Here is a 22435-nt window from a genome sequence, read left to right on the forward strand (position 1 = left end):
TAGAGGGTGCAGGAGGCGGTGCTTCCCCTTCTCCCCGGCGGTTAGTGCTGAGAGTGCGGAGTGTGTGCTCCGGGCTCGGAACACACATTTATTATTAAAAAAATCCAAAAAAAATCTAAAAAAATCTTTTAAAAAACCCCAAAAAAAATTTACAAAAAAATCCGCGTCTCCCCCGCCGGAGACTTTTATTTTTTTTTTTCCTTCCTCTTTTATAAAATAACCCGGTGAAGCAGCCGAGACCGACCCGCCCGCCCGCGGCCCCGCAGCAGCTCCAAGAAGGAACCAAGAGACCGAGGCCTTCTCCCGCTGCCCGGACCCGACACCGCCACCCTCGCTCCCCAGCCGGCAGCCAGCAGCCAAACCTCCAGCGGCAGCGGATCGACCCGATTCTGCGGCCGTTGAGTAGTTCCCGATTCCGGTTGATTTTTGTCCCTCTGCGCTTGCCCCCGTTCCCCTCCCCCCGGCTCCGGCCCCCCGGCCCCGGCACTCTCTCCCTTCCTCTGACGGGAAAGGTCGCGCGGCCTGTGGCCCTGCAGGCAGCCGTGCCGAGATGAACCCCAGCGCCCCCAGCTACCCCATGGCCTCGCTCTACGTGGGGGACCTACACCCCGATGTGACCGAGGCGATGCTCTATGAGAAGTTCAGCCCGGCCGGGCCCATCCTCTCCATCCGGGTCTGCAGGGACATGATCACCCGCCGCTCCTTGGGCTACGCGTATGTGAACTTCCAGCAGCCGGCGGACGGTGAGAGCCGGGCCCGGCGGGCGGGCGGCCATGAGGCTCAGGCGGCGGCGGGCGGGCTAGGCCGGCGGGCCCGCGGGGGGAGGGGGCGGGAGGGCATGTCACCCCACCCGAGGCCAGCGGGCAGAGGCTGGGGCGTCAGGACCCCGGCTCCCCGCGCCGGCCGGGGCCCGCGCCGCCGGCAGCCGCACGCCCCTCGCGCGCCCGGCCACTTCCTTTTCCGCGACCATTTTCTCGGCCTCAGCAGCGCTCAAACTTTAGGGTGATGACGCGCCCGGAGGGTTGGTGAGGTTGGGTTCTAACACGACGCGGTGCTCCCCCCCGGTAGCGGCGAGATCTTGGGGGGTGTCGAGCGCCGATCCCCTTCTCCGGTAGTCGGTGGAGGCGCTCCCACCACCCCCAGGCTCCTGCCGGCGCCCCAGGACAGGGAGGAAGTGCATTTCGGTGCTCGAAAAATACCACGTGTTGAACCCGGTAACCTCCCAGGCCCGAGGCCTGTACCCTGTCGCGGGTCCAGTCGCCTGAGGGAGCCGCGGGGACTTGGAATAAAGTTAATCTGGTGCTCTGGTGGTCGTCCTCAGGTTTCTGCGACCACTCTCACTAACGTGTGTGTGACTGACGGCTCCAGAAGTGTAAATTACCAACGAGACGTTGCTTTGGGTGTTTTCCCTTAGTTCAGACAGTTCTTGAAGCAGCAAGTTCGGAGAGAGGGAGGGGATGTAGAAGATGACCCATCGTTTTCTCAGGCAATTTAGTTAGTTTTGATTTTTAAAATCTAGTTAGTTTCGTGGTACTGGTAATTCGGGGTTTGTTTTTTTCCATCTCCTGAAATCGTCTCTGGTTTTGAAGGATTTTACTTAAAAATGTCGTCCCCAATTTTGACTGTAAAATGTTGCTTGTGAGTGTAGTGTGTACTAGACCATTATACTTCTGTGGTATTCTCGTGGTGATTATAAAAGTGGTCCATTATATTCATACATCATGGGGAATGATTGAGTGAAAAGTAAGGGATTAATTAGTTTGAATGTATGGGAAAAAGATTCGATTAACCTTATATTTTTAAACAGTTCACAAAAATTCGAATATTTGGCAAATAGATATGTGGCCTGAATGAGTTGCCAGGATTTTTCTTTATAGCTGAATCAATTGACTTGGAAAAGCCATTTTCACTTAATTTTATGATCCATTTTTGCCCTTTTTTCCCTTGGCTACTTGAATATATGTCAAGTATTATAAAACATAAGGAATTAGTTTTTGTAGGAAAGGCCTTGAAGGTGGAATTTAAAACTTTTATCTCGTTAAGGAATTATTTTGTGATCAGTTTTTCACTAGGTAAAGTTAATACTGAGATTTGGGGGTAGACAGGCTGTTGAACCACACCAAGTTGTAAAACTGCGCTGCAGGTTTTCTGCCCTTTGCTCTGTAGGCAGTAGTTCCAAATGCCTCTCTGTAAGGATTCTTCCCAATTCTGATCAAGTTTATCACTAAATGGAAGATCAGGGAAGGTAATTTGGGTGCAGATAATCAGAAACTGAAAGCTTGATAGAGAAAATTTGAATGAACAAATTCTAGAAATGTGAACTTTTGAAACTGACTGTTAATAGTTTCTAAACTTAACAATTTTAAATCAGAAAAAAATTTTTTTTTAATTTCTTGGGATTCTAAAAGTTGAACTTCAGGTTACCGTGGTTACAGTACACTCACTGTGTATTATCCTCAATACCAATAGACCTGTACTGTCACTACTGCAAAGAAGGTAGCATTTTTCCATCTTCAGTTTATTTTATTCCTATACTTATACAGATACAAATTATACAAATTATTATACAAATTATTTACAAATAATTAAGTGATTTTCCTTCTACTCTCCTTATTTTGCTACATTGGTGCACTTGTAGAATAGCTTCTAAAAGTGATCAGTTTCCAATTTAACAGGAAAAGGTGACTCATTCAAAAGAAGCTCAAGCAAAGTCAGCTAAAAAACTAGGGGAGCTGAGTAGGTGTGGCCAATTGATAAATGAGCTGACAGCTGGTTGTCACTATCTTCTAGAAACTGAAATTTTCATTTATAGAGAGAAATGGCTGGAAAATTTGTTTCTCACTAACTTTACAGTTAACACTAGCATGGCATTTGTGAAAATTGATGTTTCAGAACTTCATATGGACTGTTTGTGTCCCTTGAGGAACTAGTCTTTTCTACTTAAAGATACATTTTTCCATTTAGAGTCCAAACTACTTTAATAAGTGTTTCTTTAATGGTACAGGTGTGCATAATTTGATCCTTTGTAGACTCTGAACTCAGATTTTGAAATTTTCTAGCACTATGCAGAAGTAACTAATCATTAGTTCTTAAGTAAATGATCTAAGATAAAACTGGTTTTATATGTATTAATAGTGAGTTGGACTATTGTAAACCAGGTTATTTTAAAAATTTTGTTAATAGCTAAATAAGCTCAACTTCACATTAGTTTTTAAAGGCATGACTCAAATATTTCTGAATGGATAGAACCTTTCTTTTTTTTTTTAACATGGTAGTAGGAAGTTGTGCCATGAGTCACTGAAACCCCCCCCCAATAAGTCAGGAACTTTCTTAGAAGATGGGCTAGCTTTTGTGTAATACTGACAGTAATAAGTAATAAAACATTTTTAACAAGTAGTAGGGAATAAGTTAAAATGCTTGAAAATCTGTAAACTGCTCTGCTTGTGGATAATCTATAGTTGCTTTTAGTGTCTTTTTATATTGCTTATCAAGCAGATTGTGAAGGAAATCTGTTTTTATAGTTGATTAGGAACAAAAAAGCACTTTTAAATTTCATGGCAATTAAAGGAAGAGATTGCTTCAGAAATATGTTAGTTCTAAACAATATGTCAACTGTTAACATGTGGGAAATTTGCGATTTCTTGATACTTGTGTCTTTTTTGTGTTGTATGATATAAATCTAGACTGACAGGTGTAAAGTCCAGTCATCTTCAGTTTAAAGAGGTAGAGGGGTTATGTGCTCAATTATTCCCTCCACAGTAGATTATATTAAGTAGACTGTAAAAGTTTTGAATAATATTTACTTTGAAAATGTCCTGTTTTGCAGCGGAGCGTGCTTTGGACACCATGAATTTTGATGTGATAAAGGGCAAGCCAGTACGCATCATGTGGTCTCAGCGTGATCCATCACTTCGCAAAAGTGGAGTGGGCAACATATTCATTAAAAATTTGGATAAATCCATTGATAATAAAGCACTGTATGATACATTTTCTGCTTTTGGTAACATCCTTTCATGTAAGGTGAGCAAAAATGTGACAAGTAAACATAATTTACTGTTCATGTGGTTCTCAAGGCAAGAATACTGGTTTGCTATTCCCTTCTCCAGTGGACCACGTTTTGTCAGAACTCTCCGCCATGACCCATCTTGGGTGGCCCTGCATAGCATGGCTCATAGTTTCATAGAATTAGACAAGGCTGTGGTCCATGTGATCAGATTGGTTAGTTTTCTTTGATTGTGGTTTTCAGTCTGTCCGCCCTCTGATGGAGAACGGTAAGAGGTTTATGGAAGCTTCCTGATGGGAGAGACTGACTGAGGGGGAAACTGAATCTTGTTCTGATGGGCAGGGCCATGCTCAGTAAATCTTAATCCAATTTTCTGTTGATGATCAGGGCTGTGTTCCCTCCCAGCTGTTTGACATGAGGCCAAACTATGGTGGAGGTAATAAAGATAATGCGCAACCTCCTTCAGAAGGTCCCATGCACTGCTGAACTCTGCCCCTAACCCTCCAGCAGGCCACCACTGACCCAGACCTCTACGGGAGAATCCTGGACCCTCGGGGGCAAGTCTGGGTCGGTCTGTTGTGGAGTCACTGCTCCTTTCTCCTGGGTCCTGTTTACAAGGTTTTGTTTGGGCCCTCTCAGAGTCTGTTTCCCCAGTCCTGTGTAAGTTCTGGTGGCTCTAAGGTAGGGTTAATGGTGACCTCCTCCAAAAGGGCTTGCTGCACCCAGAGCCCCTGCCCCACAGCAGTCTGCTGCTGACCCGTACTTCGCAGGAGACACTCGAACACAGTCCGGGCTCGGTCTCTGGGTCCTGGTGCATGCAGGCTTTGTTTGAGCCCTCTGAGCATCTCTGGCGAGTATGGGGTTTGATTCTAAATGTGATTTTGCCCCTCCTGCCATCATGCTGGGCTTCTCCTTTGCCCTTGGACGTGGGGTATCTTTTTGGTGGGATCCAGCATTCTGTTAACTCCTGTCAGAGCCTAAATAGGCCCCAAAGGTGAAAGTTGGATAAGACAGGGTTCTTGCTCTTACTGAGCATAGTCATCTTTCACTAGATTATCAGAAACCAAATTTGGAAGATAATTGGAAACACTGGTGTAGGTCAAAGAACCCTGTGTGAAATACTTGGTCAAAACAACAAACTATCAGTGGTGGAATTTGTCTAGTAATAGTAGGTTATAAAAATGAAAATTAAACGAGTAATAAAAAATTTTAAAGTGATGCTAGTAAAAATATATCTAGAAATTTCTCTGGAGCTGTTGTGGGTAGTGTGAGCGACTGAACTGAACACTCATTACAGTGTTGTAGCCGTGTGCTTAGTCACTCAGTCTCATCCGACTCTTTGCAGTCCTTTGGACGATAGCCTGCCAGGCTCCTCTGTTCATTGGGTTTTTCAGGCAAGAATACTGGAGTGGGTTGCCAATCCTTTCTCCAGGGGATCTTCCTAACCTAGAGATCAAACCCCCATCTCCTGTACCTCTTGCATTGTAGGCACACTTTACCCATCGAGCTTTGGGGAAGCTACTTATAGTGTATTCCTTAAGATAGCAACTGTGCTTTCTGTTAATGGATATCTTTATTTCCCAAACACCGAGGTAAGGTAGCTGACAAGTTATCTGAACATTGGAAAAATCCTAAATCAGTAGTAAGTAATGAAAAATTGGTATACATTTTCCCCTAGGTGGTTTGTGATGAAAATGGTTCCAAGGGTTATGGATTTGTGCATTTTGAGACACAGGAAGCAGCTGAAAGAGCTATTGAAAAAATGAATGGGATGCTTCTAAATGATCGCAAAGTGTAAGTATAAATATGAAGTTAATCATACTTCAAATCTGTTTTTAATAGTTAAAATCAATTCATCCATTTTATAAGAAATATATTTGTGCTCAAAAGAGATAACAGCTAGAGTGAAAATTAATAAACCATATCTTGGTAGATTTTATAATTGTCTTTTCTCCATAGTTACTGTAACATACATATAACAGGGAATACATACAACTGGTCAACATTCAAACTGAAAAGAAAAAGGAGAAGCTAGGTATGCTGAAATATAAAGCTTTCCCAGAAATAAGTGCATAGTTGAAAAACTTAAGAAATGCAGGCAGAAACTTGGTCATATTCTCAAGGTGATAATTAGCCCATTTTACATTCAAAGCTGGGGCTAAAGTGATTTGCCTATGTTTTACATGCTGGTATGAGAGAGAAACTGGGATACAAATTCGTTGCATAAATTCGGAGCCCGGGGTAGCTCTTTACTTGGCCTTGTTGGTCGCTCAGTTGTGTCCTAACTCTCGGTGGCCCCCATGGACTGTCACCTGCCCAGCTCCTCTGTTCAGTGGAATTCTCTGGGCAAGAATACTGGAGTAGGTTGCCATTTCCTTCTTCAAGAGATCTTCACGACCCAGGGATCAAACCCAGGTCTCTTGATTTACAGGCAGATTCTTTACTCCTATAACAATTGTTGTAGTTGTGACAATTTGGCTCCCTTTTCTCTGTGAAGATAAATCAGAAATAAATCAAAAGTCTTCATGGTTTATCTTTTCTGAAATAAACTTGTTATTAAAAGTTGAAAACTGATTAAACCTCTGTAAGGCTTTCTGCTACAGGTTGTAAAAATAGAGGTTTTTATGAGCCCAAAGAAATTACAGATCTCAATTTTCTTATATCTTCTATGCCAGTGGGTTTTTCTTATCTGGGCAGATTCTGCCTTGAGGTCACCTTGTAAGTGATGTGTGAGTTCATGTTGCCGTGTAAGCTGGGGTAACGGCGCACACAGTGGCTTTGGCTCTAGAAGTCCGCTGCATCACTTACATCTGTGGCAGGTGGTCCGGTCAGTCTGTCCACGAAGGAGTCGTGCACGTGGTGTTAGCTGTTTTGAGTTCTGTCACCTGCTGCTTAAGGAAAGATTAGGAATATGTAACGAGCCTCCAATATGTGTAAGAAAATCAGCAACTCCTCAGTATGAACAATGTTTACAAAGGATGATTCTTAAAGTTAGTACATCTTTAGATGAGAAAAATGTTCAGCATCGCCATCATTTACAGATGAAAATATCTTTGGCCTGTCAGCAATGGTTTAGAGGAGAAAATGGCCACCACTGGTGACAGTCTAGATTAAGAACTTGATTTATTGCTGTTTTCTGAGTATAAAATGATATAACCCTATTTTGGAAAGCAGTTTGTAGGTATAAACTTAAGGTTATTTATATAACCTTTAAACTGCCGTGATTTCTACAGTGCTATCCTAAGAAAAAGTAACAGTCTTGTAAAAAGTTATGGCATTATTTATAAAAGCAAAAAGTTGTGCTATCCACAATGGAATATTATGTTCCCATTGAGAACATTTATAAAACTAATTGCATGGAGAAGCACCACCGTGTGGGAGGAGGGAGATGGGGGGGGGGGGGGTTCTAAGGGAATAAAATCATAGGTATCTTCTCTGAAAAGAAATTGTGCTAGATAGACTTAAACACAGAAAACAAAAAGACACTAAATTCAGTCATGTTCCGGGTGGAATTATCTGAGATGGATCTTTACTTTGATGTTTATTCTCCTATTCTGTAGTGACGTACATATTACTTTTATACTGGGGAAAGTCTTAATTTTTAAAACACTTTTGTTGATAATGTCACAAAGAAATTCGTCCCAGGCTGTTAGGTGTATGAGGACAGAATTCAGTAGCGTAAATTTCTGTTTTGGAAGAAGCCATGTTGGAAGCGCAGTGATGAAAGTTTTGTCTCCTCACTGGCCTGTTCCGTGCGTACTTCCATTCCGTTGCATTTCTGGACATAATCTTCTTAACCCAGGTTAGCTAGAAGGACGGCAAAGGGGTATATTAGGGAAAATATCCTTTTTTGTGGTTATAGTTGAGAGGCTTGTTACATTTGGTGCTTTTATTTTTTCACTTAAGACCCTATTTCTGTTTTATAGTGTGCTCTTTATTAGAGATTCTGAAATTAGCACTGACTATTACAGAATCACCTATCAGGCTTAGTTAAGCTGAACTTCATAAAGTAGAACCTAATTTTATAGTTCTTACATATTTTATTAGATTTGTTGGAAGATTTAAGTCTCGTAAAGAACGAGAAGCAGAACTTGGAGCTAGGGCAAAAGAGTTCACCAATGTTTACATCAAGAATTTTGGAGAAGACATGGACGATGAGCGCCTTAAGGATCTCTTTGGCAAGTTTGGTAATGTGTCTGAATTAAATTTTTATATTCACATTGTTAGTTTTGGATAATATTTTATACTAAAAATAAATGAGACTTCATGGTACTTAAATTTTGTAGTTAATTTGGATTAAGCTACTGATAGTCCATTATTCTAGCATATAAGTAAAATTCTATCCAGTTTAAAGGTTAATAGCCTTGCGTTAGCACAGTAAGTTGTCACTGTGTAATTGGAACAGACTTTAAAAGGTTTTGCTATGTTAAGAAATTGTGCTAGATTTATGCACTAACAGATCCCATCTGATGAGAGGCATTGCATGTGACACAACCAACTTAGGTTGAAATGTAGTCTTTAATTATGGGTTAGGAAAGCTGGTCAGCTTTAGGATATTTGGCCAGTCTCAGCATCATGTTTGAGCAATTTAAAATAATAACTTTGAATGATCCAGATTTTCCAGTGAAGTGTAACCAGTCTCACTTTAGATAGTTGTATAGCTAATCAGAAGATGAACCTCACATTGTACTCTTGCAGATGATTTGCTTGCCCCTTAACTTTGCTTTCTCTTTTGGTTAACTTAAACAGGTGTCCTGTTTTTTTAAGAGCATTTCAAATCATAAAGAATTAGGAAATGTAATACTTGATTATTGCCAAGCCGTCATGCCACATTGAACCCTCTAAACAGTCGTATCTCTGCCCATAAATCTTGCAGATTCTCTGTAATTAGATTTTTTTTTTTTTTAAACTTTCCCCCACCTCCCTAAAATAATACCCAGTTCAGTTAAGTATTTTATTGAGGGGGCTGGTGGGGAAGAAGTGTGTCTCAGAAACATGCCATCTCTAGGTGCCTCTGTCTCGTCTTCCCCAAAGGTCAAGGCCTTTGTCTCCTCTCCTCCCTGGTGAAAATAAAGTGGGCCAAGGCTTAAGGAATTCTTAAGAAAATCAAGTTGTTTTAGAGCAATGCATCTGTTTTGTACTAAATGCTAAGAATAAATTAACTTTGTCATTTACATTTGTCTGAAACATACCTCCTTAAATGGAAGGAGGAATATTTCAGAGAAAGAGTTTACTTAGCTTCTTAGAAGAAGTAAAGGGTCTTTGAAGAGAATGTTTAGTGCCTGTGATAGGAGAGAGGGTAGTAAGAGGAAGAATAAATTTTTGGAGGTTTGGGATTTTTTTTAATCCCCATTTTTATATTCTTTTCTGCACAACTTTTTTGAAACTTGAAATGTATAAACTAAATGTTGTATGGAATATAGTTGAATCATTAAATTTTTTTTCAGGACCTGCCTTAAGTGTGAAAGTAATGACTGATGAGAGTGGAAAATCCAAAGGCTTTGGATTTGTAAGCTTTGAAAGGCATGAAGATGCACAAAAAGTAAGACTTATATACTTATCAGAGGCAGTGTGGGTTTTCCGTATTTTATAATAAGAAATGGGGGATATAAAGTTGAGTTGCTCTTGCATCAAAATACACAAGCATACCACTGGCTAGTCTACATGTTGTTTTTCACATGTATTGTTTTGAATTGCTTGCATTTCATGTATTAGTTTTGAGAGTATAAATTGAAAACCTATATTATGTCTTAAAACCTCAAAGTTTAGTTTTTGTGATGGCTTTTTTTTTATCTTTAGCTTTTATAATCTAACATTTTCTTTATTGTTAAAAAATGAACTTACATATAGTGCAAGCTAGTAATTAAAAATTTTTTTTTTCCATAAGGCTGTGGATGAGATGAATGGAAAAGAGCTCAATGGAAAACAAATTTATGTTGGTCGAGCCCAGAAAAAAGTGGAACGACAGACAGAACTTAAGCGCAAATTTGAACAGATGAAGCAGGATAGGATCACCAGATACCAGGTTCATTTTTTAACTGAACAAGTAAAACTAAGGCAGGAGTGAGGAAGCCTATTCTATATTCATTTCAATTGCTGCCAGGCAACCAGAGGGTGTGAGGGGAACACGGAGGAAACAGGATAAGCTAATAGGAAGTATGTTTAAGTACCACTGTGGTTTTCTTTTTCCAATTTTTTTTTTTTTTTAAGGGTGTTAACCTTTATGTGAAAAATCTTGATGATGGTATTGATGATGAACGTCTCCGGAAAGAGTTTTCTCCATTTGGCACAATCACCAGTGCAAAGGTAAAGCATATGATGCATATCTTTTTTTAAGATTTGAGAAAAATCTGTGCTCATGGATGTATGTATATAAATTTTATATTTCATACTGGAGTGTTGTAAGAGAACCTGGAGTATGACAATATTTATTCCTGAGTGTGTTTGTCCTTTATGTTCCCTGAAAAGCATTTAAGTGGAGTCTTGTGCATCCATTTATTTTGAATGTATGAAGAAGCATGCATGTTTTACAGAGGAGAGTCTTTATAAAAAGTCCTTTTAAAAAGAAGTCCTTTGTGGATCACTATATCACTGTTAGCAAGAAGATAAAAAGTTTGGCAAGAATTTATTTTGAGAGAGGAGATCTTCATGTTAATTTGATAACACTTGCTGAAAAAACATTGATCAAGACTGAAAGGTGACAACTCCATGCTAAAGTCTGGCAAAGGACTTGGTTGGCTATCCTGGATATTTTTCCATGCTTGTATACTTACTGTATGCATATAAAATTTTTATAAAACAGTCATAGTATACCTATTCTGCAATTTGTCTTTTTATTTTACAGATCTGGATACATATTTATCTCAGACATTTTCTCATTTTTCACTAAGGGCTGGCTGTTCATGGTGTCTAAGTGTACCATAATTTATTCTGCTGTGCCCATATTGTTGGACACTTGGGTTACTTGCATGTTAACACTATTAGACCTACCACTGTAACATCCTCATATATCTTTGCACACATACATACCAGTATTTCTGAAGTCCTAGAGTTGAAATTGCTGGTTAGTGGGTATGTATATTTAATATGACAGAATTGTTCAAAAAGGCTGAACAAATTACTACTAGTCTTGTCGAGTTAGTAGAAAGTGATACACATCTTTTTAAATGAGACATGCTATTTATGTGTTTACTTGTTTAGCCTATTCTTTGCCTGTTTTTACATTGCATTGTTTATTGATTTCATAGGGAGAATTTTATGTCAGCTCTTTGTTTTATATTGCAAAAATTTTTTCTAGGTCTTCCATTTAGGACTTGGGGGTCTTGTGTCATCTTAGATTTTCCCTGTATTTTGCATTTTTTGTTTGGAGTCAGAATCTATCTGGCAATTGAAACTGTTTCAATGTGATGTGAATATAAGCTCTACGTTAATTCAGAATTATCCCGTTGTACCATATGCCAGATAGTCCAAAGTCCGTCTTTTACCCACTGTTTTAAAATGTAAGCTTAACATCCCAAGTTCCCATACTTGCATGGGTATATTTCTAGACTCTTTCTGAGATGTAACTGACATAAAACATATTCAAATGTACAACATAGTTGTTTAATATTTGTGTATACTGCAGAGTGATCACCACAATAAGTCTAGTTAACATTTATTACCATAGATTAAAAATATTTTTTTCTTGTAATGGTAACTTTAAAGATCCACTCTATACAACTTTCAGATAAGTAACTCATATTAACTATAGTTCCCACACTGTCCCTATACATCCTATTCATTGCGTCCCTAGTCATTGCTTCCCTGTGACTTTATGCCTAGGAGTTTGTACTTTTTAAACACCTTCATGTGTTTCCTGAAGCCCGCTGTCTCTCTGGCAGCCACCAATCTGTTCTCTGTATCCCTGAGGCCAGTGTTTTGTTTTGTTTTGATTCCACATTTATGTACGATCATGAGTCTGTTTTATTGCTCTTCTGTTTGCTCCTGTGTCACCAGCATGCTGTTTTGATACAGCTGTATAGCATGCTTATATGTAGGTCTACTGAGTAGTTCATTTCCTTACTGCTTCTTTAAAAAATCTTTGGAGTTATTGTGAAGTTTTCTGAATGTTTATACCCCAATATTTATGGCCCTTACGGTTGTGAATGTGAAATTTTAATTGTAAAATGAGACTCAACTGCTTCCTCCCCTCAAAGAGTAATAAAGCATCTTGTCAGCTTGACTTGTTAGAATAGTCAGATTTTAATTGTGCATTTTTCTAAATTTTTTACTAAGTAAATTTAGTAGGCTTTGAATGTATTTAGAAATTAAACCTTAATATTGAAAATCTAGAAACCTTAAAGTTTCTGTTGTGTCTCTGCCTCTACTTTTGCTTGGCTAGGATAATGCTTACATGTAGTTTACCCTTAGTATTTGGATATTAACGGGAAAGTTGTGGGGAAAAGGATGAAAGTATTGACAGGGTTTAGTTAAGTGTGAGTTGGTGGCTCAAGTTGATACTGTTCTTAATGCCTCATCCTTCCATTGCATTAATTGTGTGGTTTTTTAATTTTCTTTCAATAGGTTATGATGGAGGGTGGTCGCAGCAAAGGTTTTGGTTTTGTATGTTTCTCCTCCCCAGAAGAAGCCACTAAAGCAGTTACGGAAATGAACGGTAGAATTGTGGCCACCAAGCCATTGTATGTAGCTTTAGCTCAGCGCAAAGAAGAGCGCCAGGCTCACCTCACTAACCAGTATATGCAGAGGATGGCAAGTGTAAGAGCTGTGCCCAACCCCGTAATCAACCCCTACCAGCCAGCACCTCCTTCAGGTTACTTCATGGCAGCTATCCCACAGGTAGGTTCTAGAAGAGGACAAAAACCTCATGAAGGTTTTCCTGTTTGGTCACCTTTAATGTTTTGTGTCCCCCCCCCCCCCCCCAAAAAAAGAGTAAAGTCTTAAGATGAAAACATTGAGATGTGAATTATGATTGGATTTGAAAAAGGCTTAAAAGTGTGCATGCTGTGTACTAAGTCACTTCAGTCGTGTCTGACTTTGCGACCCTATGGACTGTAGCCCACCAGGCTCCTCTGTCCTTGGGATTCTGTAGGCAAGAAAATGGGAGTGGGTTGCTGTGCCCTCTTGGGGATGTTTCCTGGAGTGATGACCTGTTAAATATTTTGAACATGCATAATGTGTTGTATTATTTGCTTTTTCTATGATTGATACATTTGCTTGCTTCCTACAGACTCAGAACCGTGCTGCATACTATCCTCCTAGCCAAATTGCTCAACTAAGACCAAGTCCTCGCTGGACTGCTCAGGGTGCCAGACCTCATCGTAAGCCTTTTTTTTAAGTTGCAAAGTATTTGAACTAAAAACATAAATGAGGCAAATTAGCTGTTATATCCCAATGGTATATTAGCTGTTGCTTTCCATAATTTATAGTTACAGGTGTTCATTTGGGGCATCTTTAGCATTTTGTTCTTTAAAAAGAATCTTAAAATGTTAGTAAAATATATGCTGGTTTGATTTTTTTTTTCTCTTTTTATCACAAGTTTGAGAATGCATCCAACTCCATTTCATATTTTTATGATCTGATATGAAGTGGCATAAAAGTCTGAAGAAATGGCAAATAGGAGCCTAAGCTTTTAAAAAATATACTTGTTTATATTTGATCATTTTTAGTCTTTTGTGCAAATCTGAAAAAGCAAGATGAACACAGTTTTTCCCAGTTAATGTGTGTTCATATCTTTAAATGTAGCATTCCAAAATATGCCCGGTGCTATCCGCCCAGCCGCTCCTAGACCACCATTTAGTACTATGAGACCAGCTTCTTCACAGGTTCCACGAGTCATGTCGACACAGCGTGTTGGTGAGTCTTAACCCTTCCCATAAAAGTTGGTCTCCAATTGGAAATACGAAGATAAATACAAAAAATGTTTCTATTTTTTTAGCTAACACATCAACACAGACGATGGGTCCACGTCCCGCAGCTGCTGCTGCTGCAGCTACTCCTGCTGTTCGCACCGTTCCACAGTACAAATACGCTGCGGGAGTTCGCAATCCTCAACAACATCTTAATGCACAGCCACAAGTCACCATGCAACAGGTGTGGACTTGATGGCTTCTTTATGATAAAGATGACAGTCCTTGATTGCAGAGACTTTGAGGACAGCTGTATGATGTGTGAGAGCTTAAGCTATCTAGAACATCTTGTTGAAGTCCTACTAATGGCTAGTATGTAAAAATATGTGCTATACTCAAGCTAGAGCAGCGTTTTCCCTTCCTGAATTGCTTATGTGATTTGAGAGTTTTATTTGGCATAGTTGTAAGAAAGGGTGAAATAAAGTTTAGGTTGTAAGATTTGGCTTACTGTTTTTTTGGTTTTTTGACCCCTGGGACCAAAATTGTGGTTGATTATACTAGAAGTACGGATCCAAAGACTACCCCAGATAAAGAAAATTCAACATCCCTATGCTTATAATACTTCAGCACTTAGGTGTTAATAGCTGCCTTAGGCTGCATTTTCTGATTCACTCAGCTTCTCCTGTTTATGTTTAGATTATAGTCTTTATCCAGTTATTTTCCAGTGATGACTGTATTTGTGCTTGTCATTACTTCTGTACTTAGGAATTTTCCCATTTTCTTTCTAGCCCGCTGTTCATGTACAAGGTCAGGAGCCTCTGACTGCTTCCATGTTGGCATCTGCCCCTCCTCAAGAGCAGAAGCAAATGTTGGGTAAGTACCTTTGTCCCACCTGGTCAGTTATAGTAAGAGACTAGAAAATAGGAAGGCACTTAGACTGCCTTTGCACCTAAAAATGACAGACAGCGTGGCGGGATCTGAATTGGTATGAATGATTACCATGGCAGTTTGTCTGCCTAACTCATTAAAAGCCTGGAAAACTATTTAAATGTTGCCTTTGAGGGACAGGGTAATGGGGCATGACTTGCCAGGTATCCTACCACATTTTCTGAAGGAGGAGTTTGAAATTTGAACCAAATGAGTAAGTCACTTTGGTTTTGACTGAGCACAGATTTAACACATAGCTTCATTTCATCTTTGTTCGGCAAACTGATGCTTCCAAGAATTAATTGCCTTGTGGTAGATCTTAATCCATTTTATACTGATCATCTCATGAAAGATACTGAAATGGTGGATTATGGGTTCACATTTATTTGCTGTATACGAAGGGTTCATAAACCCCAGTTTTACTATAGTAGATGCCTTAAAAAATTTTTTTTTTGATTGAAGGAGTTTTTGAATGTTTTTGTTCCTAGGTGAACGGCTCTTTCCTCTAATTCAAGCCATGCACCCTACTCTTGCTGGTAAAATCACTGGCATGTTGTTGGAAATTGATAATTCAGAACTTCTTCATATGCTTGAGTCTCCAGAGTCTCTCCGTTCTAAAGTAATTTAAATTTATCATTTACCTACCAGCTTCTTATACTACATATTCCAGGATGTTTTGTAGAACATTTATAAGTGCTTTGTACAAGTCACGCACAGTTCTAAGAGCTTTATAAATATTAATTGAAAATCCTAATAACTATAGTGCTGTTACCCCTATTTTATAGACACAGACAGGAAACCTGAAGCAGAGAGAGGTTGAATAATTTGTCCAGTTGCTCACAAAGCAGCTAGTGAATGGCAGAGCTCGGCTTCAGATCCAGTCACTGTAACTCCAGTGTCCATTAACTCTTAGCTGTGCTCATCTGTATTTAAGAAAGGGATATTTGCTGATATTTCTGAACTTTGGGGGATTTTTGGTGGGGGGAGAGTAGGAAGTACAAGAGGTTAATAATTCCAAAACAGTGGTGGAATAGAGCCCGAAGGATACAGATGTATAGTTGGAATGTTGGTTTTTTTTTTTGTAGCAGTCATTAACACTTTGATCTGAGGAAAGAAGTTTGCTTTTGTTGGACATTTGTAGGTTGGCGGTTTGAAGCTATCTTCTAATTATTGTTTTTCAGAACCAGTTTGTTTTCGTTTTTTCAGGTTGATGAAGCTGTAGCTGTACTACAAGCCCACCAAGCAAAAGAGGCTGCCCAGAAAGCAGTTAACAGTGCCACCGGGGTTCCGACTGTCTAAAGTGAGCCTGCCTTGTCTTTCTTATTCTCACAGTTTGAGCATGTATTGAAACGTAGCAGAAACTCATTTTATCACTAATCCAAATGCCTTGCCAGTTTTTCAAAGAGAAGTAAAGATACAGAGGAATTAACTACCTGTTAACCCTGGTATAGACTTGAATTTTTGAGATTAAGACCCCTTCAGACATTTTGCATAGTAATTTGTGTTAAATGGCTGTAACATGGATTGGCCCTGTGTAGATAGCTATTCTTGAAGGACTTTCATAGCTTAATACATTTTCTTGGGTGGCAGTGATGAAGTTGTTTTTTGGTCTCTAATACTGCCTTTCATTACCCCCAAGAAATAGGGTGATATAGCTGTGTAGCCAGAGCCAGGCGTGTACAAAGCTTTCCTATAAAATACGAAATCGCTGGGGCTGTGCAGGCCATGTTCCATGTTGAAGCTCCTCTGCCCCGCTGTCACCATGGGAGAGCCGCCCCGCAGCTTGAGCGGGGGTGGCTGTGGTTCGTAGAGCTTTTCAGAGACAGCCTCTCAACAGGCTGAGCGTGGCTGAGGGCTTGCATACTGCCAAGTGCCAGTATTGGTCCTCTTACTTGTGTTTTTATTCAAATACTTGACATAACAACATTGTTTAAATTTTAAGGTGTGCAGCGTGTTAATTGGATACATTTATATATTGTAAAATATGACTGCCATTATAGCTATAATTAGCATTTCTGTCACTTAGGTAAATGTCCTTTCTTTTTAGTGATTGGAATCATTATGTTCTGTGTCTTAAATTTGATGACCATCATCTCTTTTCCCCACATTTACAGACGATCAGGGACCATGAGAAGAAACTCGTGCTTCACCGAAGAAAAATACCTAAACATCGAAAAACTTAAATATTATGGAAAAAAAACATTGCAAAATATAAAATAAATAAAAAAAGGAAAGGAAACTTTGAACCTTATGTACCGAGCAAATGCCAGGTCTAGCAAACATAGTGCTAGTCCTAGATTACTTATTGATTTAAAAACAACAAAAAAAACACAAAAAAATAGTAAAATATAAAAACAAATTAATGTTTTATAGACCATGGGAAAAAGAATTTTCAGCAAAGTACAAAAATTTAAAGCATTCCTTTCTTTAATTTTGTAATTCTTTACTGTGGAATAGCTCAGAATGTCACTTCTGTTTTAAGTAACAGAATTGATAACTGAGCAAGGAAACGTAATTTGGATTATAAAATTCTTGCTTTAATAAAAATTCCTTAAACAGTGCACAGTGATGTTATGCTATTTTATTTCTCTTTGTAATTGGCTTGGGAAAATAGGTGATAGTTGGAACTGACGTTAAGAGCCTCTTTCATAACAAAGGTACTGATTGTTTTTCAGAAATTTATTAGGTTTATGGAGGAGACATAAGACAATGCCTCTAATGCATTTTATGAAGTCAGATTTCCATGTTATTTCTATTAAGGTGATTTCAGTATATGATACGTTAAGGTTTCTAGGCTGGGCGATAGCTTTTAAACTATCACTTATGTGGTATAAAACAGTAATAACTATTGTGTTTGCTGGACAGGAAGGTGTAGATAATATAAAAATTATACCCAAAACTAGTTACATTAAGTGTACTTAGGATTAGTTTTAAGCCTTAATTTTATAGACTTGTAATTTGACTTATTGATTATTGCAACTTAACTCAGTATAATACCTTATCATCCAAAGTACTTTTAAATAATGAAGATAATAGGATTTCTACATTGAGAGAAGTGGATTTAGAACATCAGGATTGGGGCCCGGGGCATACACATTAAACAGGTATCCCTGACAGTTTCAGTGTGCTTTAGAGAATGATCTGGTTTCAACTCAATTTCATTCTCTACACACTACTGCCAGAGTTTGCTTTGTGAGTTGCATATCTGATTATCACCATGCTAGAATTACCTCAACTGTCTTGCCTTTGGGAGCAAATAAGTCTAAAACCTTAGTTATGGCAGTGCCAGCCCTCCCTGCATATTGAAGCCTTAACCATGCTTCTGTACCTGGAACACGTTTCACCTTATTCTGAAACTAAAGATACACAAACCCCACTTTCTGCCCCATGGCTTATATCATGCACCTAGTAGGCATTATTAACGTGATGATTTTGTATTTTCCCTGGCTGTAGTCCTACCCTGACTGTTGAGATGAAGACAGTTTTTATGAATCATGAAAGCTTTCCTCAATGCTTTAAGAAGGCAGGGATATATCTCAATTTGAGTACAGAATGGTTCAAGCCTTCACGTTTTAAAGGAGCAGCTTCTAAGATGTCTTGAGCTAAAGTTCTCACGGTTGAAAACCATTCCAGATCTAGAGTTGCAGATAATGTTCACAGACAGTAGTTTGCTTTGTATGTTGGATAGCTAGAATTCAGTATTTCTTGTGTGATACAAAGATATCATTTGATTTTGAAATGTCTGTTCTCTTAGAGGAGACACCAAGTAGATGTCTGTAATCTACTTGTACGAGTTGACATAGGAAAAAAATGTTCATTGATGGTGTATTTGTAAGTTTACCTACTCAACCAAAAGTTACTTGTCACCCACAAAATCTTTGTGCAAACAGACTTCAGTCATCTGCGGATAGCACAGAACGTTGAAAAAGGAGTCACCTGAAATCCATGTGTTTCCAGCCAAACTAGAAAATGCCTTGTTTCAGCTCTCAAAAACAAGTGTCCGTTTCAAGGCCTGTTTGTGTCTCACTTTGACATTCTTGTGCTATGTGTGTCTGTGAGTGAGTGTGTGTATGATTTTACTGTTTAAATGGCCCCTCTGGAGAAAAATGTAAGTTTCATTTGGGCATAAGTTATAGAGCTGTCAGCTGTGGGTTCAGTGTTAACAATATATATCAAATGAGGTGTCTTTAGACAGAAACAAAGCTGTATGTCAGTTGATGAAAATGTGGTAGGCTTACAGGTACCTAACTTATTTCCCCTAGGAGCAGTGATTCAGTTATTTACTAGGTTCAGTGTTAGCAAGACTTCAGAAAACAATCTTCACAGATGATAACTGACTAGTGTCTGATAAATACATGGCTGAGCACTCCTGGTGGCTCAAGCAGTAAAGAATTTGCATGTATTCGGGAAACCTGGGTTCAGTCTCTGGGTTGGGAAGATCCCCTGGAGGGAGGGCATGGCAACCCACTCCAGTATTGCCTGGAGAGTCTAGGCTACAGTCCATGGGGTTGCAAAGAGTCAGACATGACTGAGCACACCCAGCTTCAGGTAGGATTTGAAATGAAGCACAGTGAAGGATGCTACCGTATCTTACAAGGCTTACGGCTGCTTCTATTGACAGGAGATGATAATGGCTACTTGGAAACTGCTTTTTTAGCCTAGAATCTCCTTTTGTATAGCATGCACACTAAGTTGCATGGCTAAAACAAGCTACTGTATCTTGTTTACAGGATGCTACCTTTTTATACCTCTGCCAAACCAATGGATCACAAATGAGTGAAATTTTAGAGAGTACTTTGAAATTTTCTTACTCTTTTGATGTAAAACCATGGTCCCTATTAATTTGCAGTGAGTAAATGAAGACCTGGATAGCTGTGCTTAATAAGTGCATTTTTCTGCAAGACCAGTTCTCATGGAAATGATCAGTTCAAACTTTAAGCCCAGTGGCTGGAGCTGGCCATCTCTGCCCCGCCTTGATGGTCTGACACATCTGCTGGAGATCAGTGCCACACAGATGAGTTCTGATCTTTTTTTCTAGGCTTTACATTGAAGATTCTTCACATTCACAGAGTCAATTAGACAATCTTAACTAGTTGAACTTAAAGGGTTTTAAGTTACTTTGATAACATCTCAGGTGTTGCTTTGTCTTCTCAGCCACCTAGTTGCAAGTGTTAGGTGTAAAAGTGGCAGAATAAGAAGAACGCTGATTTTAGGTGTTGCCTTGTTTACTTTTCTGTCTGGGGCAAAAAAGTAAGTTTTTAAGTTTGGGGGCGGGGTAGGGGCGAATTGTCTTTTCAACAAAGATAGTGTTGGTGATGGTGGTTCAGTCTCTTGAGACTTGTGACTCCATGATCTGTAGCCCATTAAGATCTGTACATGATCTGTAGTGCATGGAATTTTCCAGGCAAGAACACTGAAGTGGGTGGTCATGCCCTCCTCCAGTTATCTTCCTGGCCCAGGGATTGAATCCAGGTCTCCTGCATTGCAGGTGGATTTCTTTACTGACTGAGCCACCACGGAAAGCCCTAACAAAGTTAGAAAAGCATGCAATTTACTTTGTTACTGAAAACACCCCCAGAAAGCCTGAAACAGTTTATTCATTTATTAGCCTAACCTAACATTCTCCCTATAGAGAAGAAGCTCTTCATGTTGGAAGGCAATATTTTTTTAGATCCCACAAAATACATAGCATTAATTGATAAGGTATATATGAGCAGGTGGATATGTGACTGGTGATAAGGTTTTGTTTCTATGTACTTCCAATCCCAAGAAAAAATGTACTTGAAATATTTTATTCTGGTATTTAAATCTCTAAGTAAATATGCCAGACTGACATCCAAAAAGTCTTTTAATCGTCCCCCAGATGTTAATATTTCCCAAACCATTGAAATCTAAGATATTTTGACCGTTTTTCTGAAGTAACAGCATAAAAAGTTCTAAAAATGTAAAAAAATGAATCAGATACTTAATTGTATGCTAGACATGGTTTTTAAATTTGTTACAGACTTCATTTTTTTAATTAATCACTTAACAAATGTTGGTGATTATTTACAATACCGATTATGATACAGTGATAATTTGGTGGAACAGTTAATTATGGGCAACAACAAAAATTGAAATGAGTGAGGAATGGAGATCGTGTGCACTAAACAATTATGGGCACCTGTAGAGCAGGGATTCTTAAGATGGGCGGAGCATTTGAAAAATCAATTTTTTTTACAACATTGAAAAGCTTGATTTTGAATATTGAGCATGTGCTACATGTTGACGTATCAAGTGAACTCATACATGCACTATCTCATTCAGTTATGAAAACCATCCCTAAGTTAGATTCAATCATATGTTCTCATTCTACAGATGAGGAAAGTTAAAGAAGTTTCATGACTTGCCCAAGGCACATAAGTGGTAGTGAAGCTTGGATTTGAATCCAGACCTACAGGCTCTACAGCTCATGCTCTTAGGGACTGTGTAAACTGCCTATGAACTATGAAAAAGTGAAGTTCCATGAAATCTCAGATGCTTAGGCTACCTTCAGCCTAGGAGACGGGAGGTGAGGAGGTGACGGGAGATATCACTGCTTGAGAGTAAGGCAAAACAAAGATGCTTTTCTGTTGTCACATTTTAGGGCAGTCAAAAAACGGGGAAAGAGAAAATCATTATTTAAGAACATGAAAAAGGACGTCTTTAACCAACCTGAGCATTTTAAATCAATCCTTTCTTTTGAGCATCTCGGACTGCCTGGGAACATCAGACTTTTCTTTTAGCAACCCTGTGATCATTTTTCTGAGTTTGTTCATATTCTCATTCTAGGTTTCCTTGGAATTATAAATGGACTTAACCAAAACCTTTTAATTACCCTAAGAGTTTTCATAAAACTTGTGGAACTAACCTGGCCCTGTATTGTACTTCTGTGCCGTGCGTGCATGCTAAGTCACTTCAGTCATGTCCAACTCATTGTGATCCTATGGCCTGTATCCTGCCAAACTCTGTCCATAGGATTCTCCAGGCAAGATTGCTTAAATGGGTTACCATTTACTCCCCCAGGGGATCTTCCTGGCCCAACAATCGAACTATAAATCTCCTGCACTAGCAGGCAGATTCTTTACCACTGAGCCACCTGGGAACATACCAACCTTTTCTCAACAGTTATTAGCAAATAGATAAAATGCTAATTGGCTGCTGCTAAAGAAGAAATTTCCAACAAGTTGGGTATGTTTTTTTTTTAAATAACCTGCTGTTAGTAAGTAGCAAAACCAAATCTAGAACTCCAGGATCTGTGACTCGAGTCTGTGCTATTAACTTTCATTTTAGTTTAGCTTTTATTTCTCTTGCTATTCCTTTATGCTGAAAAAAATTCAGCAGACAAGAATTCTTTGTACTTCCTTTCCTAATTACATTAATGGATAACAACTTTTAAAAACAGAGATCGCTGAAGTGATGTTAGAATCATGATGATCTAAGTCCTTTTCTCTATCCTTTTGAACAACTAACCAGACCACAAGAGAACAGAAGTGCCTCCATACATGACACCAAAGGACACACCAGCCCATCTGTGCAGAGATAACAGCTTTTTAGTAGGTTGTGGCTCTGAGGGGTATGATGAACCTACCCTGCCCACCACCACTTGCCGTAGATTGGGGGGAAACGAGCCCAGAGGGTG

General features: G+C 39.3%; 1 protein-coding gene and 1 long non-coding RNA gene across 2 annotated transcripts in view; one reads left to right on the forward strand and one right to left on the reverse strand.

The window, feature by feature from the left end:
• On the forward strand, positions 1–17336 carry PABPC1 (poly(A) binding protein cytoplasmic 1). Its single transcript, XM_070477319.1, has 15 exons — positions 1–743; positions 3827–4020; positions 5682–5797; positions 8051–8190; positions 9451–9545; positions 9891–10028; positions 10214–10309; positions 12566–12838; positions 13230–13320; positions 13745–13855; positions 13938–14092; positions 14637–14721; positions 15264–15394; positions 15982–16075; positions 16890–17336. Exons 1-14 carry the CDS (start codon positions 551–553, stop codon positions 16072–16074), a joined length of 1911 nt encoding a protein of 636 aa, XP_070333420.1. The 5' UTR covers positions 1–550; the 3' UTR covers position 16075; positions 16890–17336.
• The window catches only part of LOC139038483 (uncharacterized), a 26365-nt gene continuing 9749 nt past the window's right edge, over positions 5820–22435 (reverse strand). The window contains exons 2-3 of the long non-coding RNA XR_011491520.1: positions 6812–7810; positions 5820–6492 (exon numbers count right to left, since the gene is read on the reverse strand). This is a non-coding gene — a long non-coding RNA (uncharacterized lncRNA). The remainder of the gene's footprint in view (positions 6493–6811; positions 7811–22435) is intronic.

The sequence above is a fragment of the Odocoileus virginianus genome, chromosome 15 (assembly GCF_023699985.2).
Source record: "Odocoileus virginianus isolate 20LAN1187 ecotype Illinois chromosome 15, Ovbor_1.2, whole genome shotgun sequence".
Lineage (NCBI taxonomy): Eukaryota > Metazoa > Chordata > Mammalia > Artiodactyla > Cervidae > Odocoileus > Odocoileus virginianus.

Bases quoted from the DNA above. Each gene is read 5' to 3' on its own strand.
- PABPC1 (XM_070477319.1), top strand. From the start codon at position 551: ATGAACCCCAGCGCCCCCAGCTACCCCATGGCCTCGCTCTACGTGGGG. The intron at 10,310-12,565 runs GTAAAGCATATG...TTCTTTCAATAG, and splicing joins GCACAATCACCAGTGCAAAG to GTTATGATGGAGGGTGGTCG. The intron at 14,722-15,263 runs GTAAGTACCTTT...TTTTGTTCCTAG, and splicing joins AGAGCAGAAGCAAATGTTGG to GTGAACGGCTCTTTCCTCTA.